This window comes from Acanthisitta chloris, unplaced genomic scaffold (assembly GCF_000695815.1).
Source record: "Acanthisitta chloris isolate BGI_N310 unplaced genomic scaffold, ASM69581v1 scaffold12467, whole genome shotgun sequence".
NCBI classification, from domain to species: Eukaryota; Metazoa; Chordata; class Aves; order Passeriformes; family Acanthisittidae; genus Acanthisitta; species Acanthisitta chloris.
In genome coordinates, this window is record NW_008680986.1 from 275 (window position 1) to 7,945 (window position 7,671).

The following is a 7,671-nucleotide window of genomic DNA, read 5'->3' on the forward strand; positions in this document are numbered from 1 at the left end:
CCTGGGTGCGGCTTGTCCTGAAAACTGGGTTGTGTTGTTTCTCAGGAGTGAGTGCTCGTCTTTGAAAGGATATGATTTGTGTTTCCACGAGTTGCTTTTTCCCCTTGGTTTTGTTGTAAATGCCGGTTTTAATAGGTGTTTCTTCTTTTCTTCCCCTGTGAAGGACGAGGAATTAGTCTAGACGCGGTAAATTGGAAGAAATGGAAGAAAGGAAAAGCAAGAGGAGGAGCCCCAAATCGTCTACCAGTCATCCTGCTCAGGTTGCTAACTCCAAGAAAAGCTCAGTGCCAGTCAGTAAAAGCACAGCCTTTTCAAACCCTGCCCCACAGCCTGCCGTGCAGAAACCAAAGTTAAAACGGTAAGCTCAGGGGCATCTTGCAAGCTCAGAGTGGAAGTGAGAGCCAGAAACCTGCCAGTGCTCAGCCAGGCTGACTGACAGAATGGAAAGAGTTTCAGACTTGTGAAAATCGATGCTGTTGTGTCTTACTTAGTGAAGTTATTTGTGTTGAATGCAATGTAATGGCTATTTTACAAAAAAAAGGAAGGTGCTTGATACTCTGCTTGTAAGCTGTATGAAATGTTACACAATGCTGCATGCAGACTCATACTGAAAACAATTTAGCTGAAGCAGAGGATAACCTGATGTAGCTGGTGAAAGACACAGTTAGGTGATCAGATGTGGGCATTGCATGGGAGATAGCAGAGCCCCAGATGTACAGCTGTGTGAAACAAAACATTACATGACTGCGAGGTTGGAACTGACAAGTACAGCAGGAAACAAAGACCATAAATTGAACGGGATGAGCTAAAACTGGAATTTCCGGGTGTTTTTTGACCTAGGACCTGTCACTTGGGGCAGCAGGAACTCCCAGGCTAATGCAAGAGCTCTCTCTCTTGTGCAAAGGCATTCAGCTCTTCAGAAAGTACCACATAAGAATAGTCTGTGTTTTCTTTATGATGTGTCTGTTTCAGTTTGAGAACATTAATTTTCCTGCATGTTAGAAAATATATTTCTTGGCTGTGGCAGACACAGTGGGTAAATAAGTGAGGAGGGATTTTAAAGAGAAATGTTAACTGGAGAGAGGCAGCAGAGTTTACTGACCTGTGAGTAGCAGCTGAAGATTAAACACAGAACAGCCATCATTAGCACAAGCTGTTTGAAGGATTGGCCTGATGAATAATGAATTTCTGCAGTGTAAAGTCTGTATATTAATTTTCAGGAAAAATGTATTAATACTTTAAGGGAAATGTTAGTAAATACTAATGTGCTATAAAGGGGTGATTTCTGCAGCTGACTACAGTCTGCTTAAATCTCAGCACTATTCTGGAATGTACTAGAAATTAATTTCTTGCAGTCTGCAGTATTGTGTAAAGAAAATGTCCTTTCTGCTTTAAGTTCTGGACATTCTTGCGCAATTGTTAAGTCAAACTTATATAGACAATTTCTTCTAACTTTCCAAGCAAGAGTGTTAATTGACATAACAATGGGAGCACACACTGCTGTTATGATAGTGGAGTAGGAGTATTTAATTAATTTTCATTTCATCTGCAATAATCTAATGAAATAAGTTTTCGAGGAGCAATAATATGTTTTATTTTAAAAATGGATGGTCTTTCTGTCTTACAAACCTTTAAGTCTGAAATTGAAGCAGAACTGGGTAAATGCAAATCAAAATTGAGATGTGCTGCTCTGAGTTAAATCAGATCCAATAATTGTTGGACTGCTAGTTGTTTCAACATATGAACTCTGTAGTGTGTATGATGTTCATAGACTACAGAAGCTGTTAGGCTGGAGAAAGAATCATCATTTCCCATAGGATAAAGAGAATTTATAACTCACAGAGCATGGCAGTATTCAAGGGAAGGGTAGGGCTTACTAGGCTGTAAACCCTATTGTCTTCATTAATTAAGTAAAGCCTCTTTACTAAGCCAGTGATTTAATTATCCCATAATAGTGTGAATTAAAATTTTTAGGCTCAAAATTTTTCACTGGATAAAGTTCTGGATCATAGGCTGCAGAACAGCCCCTTACTGAGCTATGTTAGGTTGGAATGCAGTCTGTCTGTCTGTCTGTCTGTCTGTCTGTCTGTCTCTGGGTCAGAGATGGAATATGCCACTTCTCACTGGGAACTGTGTGTTTAGTTTCCATACCAATTGCATGTTCATTTGGTTTTTTAATGGTTATTCATTTTCATCCATGTAGTTTTCATGAGCACATGATGCTCTGAATAAATGTTACATCTGGAGCAAATTGTATGGGATCCAGGAGTTTGGATGGTTTTCTTGCAGGAAAAGCTGTAGAGAATTTTTAGCACATTTGCATGGACTAGTTGTGTTTGGTATGTGGTAGAGTACTGGGCAGTTGGTTTTGATGATGAGTTTTACAAAATTGGGATATTATTTGAGGGTGGAGAGAAAGAGCTGTAGGAAAATTCATGTGGAGGCAAGGTCACCTTCCTGTGTAGGTTATAACCAGTTGTTTTCCACACTGGGTGCAGTCTATAGGTGTTTGCAACAACAGGAACATAGAATTTTTGTGGTGGTTTCTCTCTGGCTTAGAAAGAGTTTGCAGATTCTTCTTGGGTGATTTTATGTGGCTAAGGGCTGCTTAGTGAAGTGGTGGAATCACTATCCCTGGAAATGCTCACAAAACAGTAGTAGGAAAGCAGATTGTTGGAATCTTTCATTCTGCATATCAAACTGTCAACATAGTGATGTTCTTTGCTTTTAAGACAAGCTGGTGATCCAGTTTTTGTCTTAAAAGCAGTGATGGAAATATATGTTATATATTTCCCATTCATTTTCAAAGCCTGGACATACAGTTTTCTTACATTTCAGATTCACAGTGAAAGTGAAAGCAAGAAGTAATATTTGTTTTGTTTACTTATTTGGTTTTTTTCAGTGTAATAAAAGAGAAAGCCAAACCTCCAGGAGGTGAAGCAAAAGGGGCACAGGCAGCACCAATCCAGCATTCTTTCCTCACAGATGTATCAGATGTCCAGGAAATGGAAAGGGGACTTCTGAGTCTCCTGAATGACTTCCACTCTGGCAAACTTCAGGCGTTTGGTAAGTGCATCAATTGTGGGTATACAATAGTTGGTTTTTATAGCTATACAGTAGTAACATTTGCAAACAAAACATTTGCAGTTTGTCAACTGGACTCTGCCATATGAAATTAAGTTTGACATAATTAAAACATTTTACTGCATTTTTAAATTACAGTCCCATTGTCTTTGTTCTGAGATTATTCATATGACATTTCATCTTTCCTTCCAGCATGGCAGCACCTTGGCTTATGGACTTAAGTTTAAAGCCTCCAATTTCTGATAGTGTAGGAAGAAGTACCTGTATTTAGCACCCAATTTTGCTGCATATTAACACTTCAGATGATTGGTAACAACTTTTATGAATCCAATGCAAGATGCATTTTACCCAGCTTACTCTTCTGTCTTAGCTTCTTACTGTTCTTACAGCTTCACAGTTGATGGAGGTTTCAGAAAAAATATTACACATTTCTGCTTCCTTTTCCTCCCCTCTACTAAGCAGAAAGATGCTTTTGCAAGTTTAGTGTTAGGTCAGCATGTTGTGTTAATTCCACACTGATTTTTACAAGAGAACCTGAGGAGTTTTTATGATATAAAGCATCAATTACAAGAAAGAACCCCCCAGATTAATCAGAATTAGAAAGAAGGTTTATTGTGATCATATTTAAACTTTTCTAAAAAGCCTTTTTAAATCAGAGAAAAATTCATGAGTATAGAAAAAAGATGCATATTCTAAAAACTCTTAGGACACTTGGTGGTTACTCTTAAGTTCAGCACAACTTGACATCAAATGGGATGACAGAAACTACAGTAGTGAAACAGTGGGATATCATTGAGAAAGCAAATTTACTTGTAAATTTGATGTTTAAATTCCTCTTCTCTGATATAAAAAGCTGAATTTTCACATCTTCATTTGCTCTCTTGAGTTTCTTTATCTAAAGTTGTTGCTTACCCTTCTAGGAAACGAATGTTCCATAGAGCAGATGGAGCATGTGCGGAGTATGCAGGAGAAACTTGCTCGCCTCAACCTGGAGCTCTATGGGGAGATGGAAGAACTCCCTGAAGATAAAAGAAAACTAGCCAGTGATTCCAACCTGGATAGACTGCTGTCAGATGTAAGTACTGGGAAGGCAGAAAACTTGGAACTTTGCCTACAGCACTCAGCTTAGGAAAACACCGCTACTGGGTGGGCAGCGATTTATAGTTGAGGAGAACATAGTTCTGTAAGGAACCAAGATGTAAGCCCTGCCCTCATCTTGGGTTTTGAGAATGCACAGTACCTTGTTTGCATTTGTTGCAGGCTGCTGGTGGTTTTGGTGAGTGGAGCAGGCCAGCTGTAAGCTGCCTGAGCATGTAGGCCTGTTTAGAGACAGCCTCTGTACCAGGGAACTGTGACCATTTTCCCTGTGGTCCATCCTCCTGCATCTGGGGAACATGACACTTAACAAGGAATTTAGATCTGTATATTCTACACTCTCAGCTTCTCCATTCTCTAGTGTGTTTCCATAAAAACCAAAACTGTTAGCATGTCTTTACATTTTCTGAACTTAATTCGGAACTTAGCTCCTTGTATAGAATTCAGTGTAGGTTTGCTTTGCTTTTGTGATAAATCATACATTACAGCTATTTTCTTCATCATTTTAATATATGTATTTCATCATATGAGCATAATTGTTGCATTTATTTGACTAACAGAAATGCAATTTCTGATACTTTCCACATTTATGTTGCAGCTAGAAGAACTGAATTCATCTATGTATCCTTTTCCTTAAATGCCTATTTTGCATTATAATTATTAACCATACTCAAATTACAGTTGTTTCCCCAGGAACTGATACATTTACAGGAGTCAAACTGCTTTAATACTACTGCCTTTTCTTTTACATTAGTACTATAATACAGCATGGATTTTAGGTTCTTCCAATACATAAATGACTGGATCTTAACACTTTTAAGTATAGGTTGGTTTTTTTTCTATGGTGATTTATTTAGCTAGTATGTACCACCCTACACAATGTGTTGACCATTGATAGCAAAGCCCATCAGCAGCAGAGTCTTGCTACAGGCCTCTTGCCAAGACATTCTGGAACAAACATCCATAGTAATATTCCTTCTATAGTATTCATTAATGTCCTGTCCCATTGATAAGTTAATCCTGTTACCTTTTAGGTTTTTTCTAGAAATAAGTGCAGTTGTTTATCACTCATCTCACTGTGGATAATGAACTGATTTAAGTTTTTATTTCTGGGGTCAGATACTTCAGCAGAGCTTTGGTAACTGATATGTGTTCTTAGCCCACCCAGAAGATGAAGCTGAATGTCTTAGTTTGTCTTTTACACTGTGCTTTTGATAGCTGAGCTGACAGTCGAGGAGTGTCACGTTCAGTTTATTCCTCAGTCTAGTTATTTCCGATGTTACACACTTGGTATGCAGTGAGGAAGGTGGGACTGGTTTGGGGCTTTAAGATCCTGCACTGGTGTCTACATTCCGTGCATATCTGTGAAAAGCTGTTTAAGGCTAGGCCTCCTAAAGAGCACAAGTGGAATGTGGTAGTAATAACACACAGTAGTGACAAAAAGAACCTGCCTTGATCCACAGGCTAATGCTGCAGGTATGTAATGCTCCAGTCTTCTTTGAGGAAAACTAATCTACTGCTTGAGAACCAGAATAGGCCTTAATAGAACTGAATTTGCTTGGACTGTTGCATACCCAGGATAAGCAGAGTTTCATGTAACACTGGTATCTTGTTCATACATTATCTCTATGTGAAAATGTTATTCCTTAATGGTTTGCTTCAGCCAAAAACTACATTTAGCAGATGCTCAAGACATTCCAAATGGTACCACGGGCTGAGAGAACAACTTTGTTTGGATTCTCCCACAAGCTTTTCTTTTGTTATTTCTGACAATGGAATTGGGGACAGTTGTGACTTTGTGTTGTTGGTTGTTTTTGTTTTTTTTTAAATTTTGCACAACGAAGAATCAAAGTGCAAATCAGGTGTTTATTTTGCACATTCCTGAGCACTTGAATTATGTCAGGGCTCAGAATCTAGAGTTGTAGGTTATTGTGATGCTGTGCTTTTTATTATTGCCTTACCTAACAGAAAAACTGGAGAAACTTTGAAGTACATTTCTTCTGCTTAGTGGTGTTCATATGGTTGAAAATGATACATGCATATAAGTTCATTGTCATTTCTCCAGTTTTTATGAAGGTAGTGATGATGTTGCCTTTCTGATCATTACACAGACAATCTGCACACTATAGCTTTAGTGTTTTGCTGATTGGTGATGCCACAGATTAACTTATTGTTAATAAAGTGAAAAGTTTTAAATATATGATGTTTCATTTAGAGAAGCTGCTATCGGTTCAACTGTGTTAAGAAAATGAGTTCCAGCATTGTCTGAATGTTTGCAGAGTTTACTTTTTTCCAGTACTGTGAATAATTATGTCACTAAATTAGAACTAGCATGCCTGCTAGCAGTCCACACAGTTTGATTAAGTATTGTGAAATTCCAAAATTTGGCACACAGTTCTTGTTCAATAAATCCAGTATATGCAATTTTGTAGTTATTCCTATGTTATAAATAGTCTGGTATTAACTGGTATCATCTTTCTGTTCACAGTCAGAAAAAAAAATTGCTATTACTGTAAAATCAGGCTGGTTTTAGATCTAGAATTTCTGTCCTGGTCCATCAGACTATACCTTTGGTTCTAGATTTATTTTATATTCAGTTTTATATTCTGATACATTCAGATTGTATACTGTATACACTTACTGAACAAGGAATGAAATCTGTATCCTTCTACTTGAGTGCAGAGCTTTCATCAGCCCAGAGTGGGCATGTGGCCAGAGAACAAAAGAAGCCTCTTTTTGGAAAAGTTGCTGCTTAAGCCCCAAGATGTAGTTTTGGATTCCATTAGCTCCAGCTCTGGTCTGAATCACGTGTAGTGCCAAGCCAGCTGGGGACAGAGGGATCGTTTAAACATCACAGGGTGCTCTGGCTACAGACTCAGCCTCAAACACCCTTATTCCTTGCCTCACCTATCAGGCAAATCTTGGCGATTACCAAACCAGGAGGGATCCTAGTTGTTGTCCCCTCAGATGCTTTTGTTCTTTACACAATTTATCTCCTTTGTAGTTGAGATCCTCTAAGTGTTTTGCATGCTGGTAAAAATACTTTGGAGTCCTTGCCTAAAGCTGAGTGTGTACTTACGATGTGTATACTTATGATGTTGTCAAATCCAAAGTCAGTTTAAGAGAACTAGAATACAAGCAGCTTCTTACAAAACGAAGCCAAGGTTGGTGGATGTGCTGGTTTGAAAGCAAACCGGTGAGAGACTCTGAGTCAGAAGTACAATTTAATATGAAACACAAACAAAACAACAACAAATATAACAGTACAAATTAACAACCCAAAAGAAAGAAACCACTGACAGTCAGCAAGTAACCCAGACACCTGTCAGTCAGGGGCTGATAGCAGTCCGATTGAATGGTGCTGCAGTCCTCCTGCAGTGATGGGTCTGTCGGAGCAGTGGTCCCGCAGATCCGATCCTCTCTCGAAGGTTCAGCTGCAGCCCCTTGTCCTCTGGGGATCCAGCAGGTAAAAAAGGGTGCCTGTGCTGGTTC

General features: G+C 38.8%; 1 protein-coding gene across 2 annotated transcripts in view; it reads left to right on the top strand.

Annotated features, from left to right (window-relative positions):
• The first annotated feature begins 7 nt into the window (after positions 1-7).
• CCDC28A (coiled-coil domain containing 28A) overlaps positions 8-7,671 on the top strand; it is a 17,692-nt gene continuing 10,028 nt past the window's right edge. Inside the window, exons 1-5 of one of the 2 annotated variants that reach the window (XM_009077929.1) lie at positions 8-358; positions 2,903-3,066; positions 4,005-4,159; positions 4,778-4,800; positions 5,843-6,392. In XM_009077929.1, coding sequence (XP_009076177.1) covers positions 201-358; positions 2,903-3,066; positions 4,005-4,159; positions 4,778-4,800; positions 5,843-5,897 — 555 coding nt within the window. In that variant the 5' untranslated portion in view covers positions 8-200 and the 3' untranslated portion in view covers positions 5,898-6,392. Of the gene's footprint in view, positions 359-2,902; positions 3,067-4,004; positions 4,160-4,777; positions 4,801-5,842; positions 6,393-7,671 lie in introns of those variants that run through there. The other variant, XM_009077930.1, reaches the window with a different exon arrangement.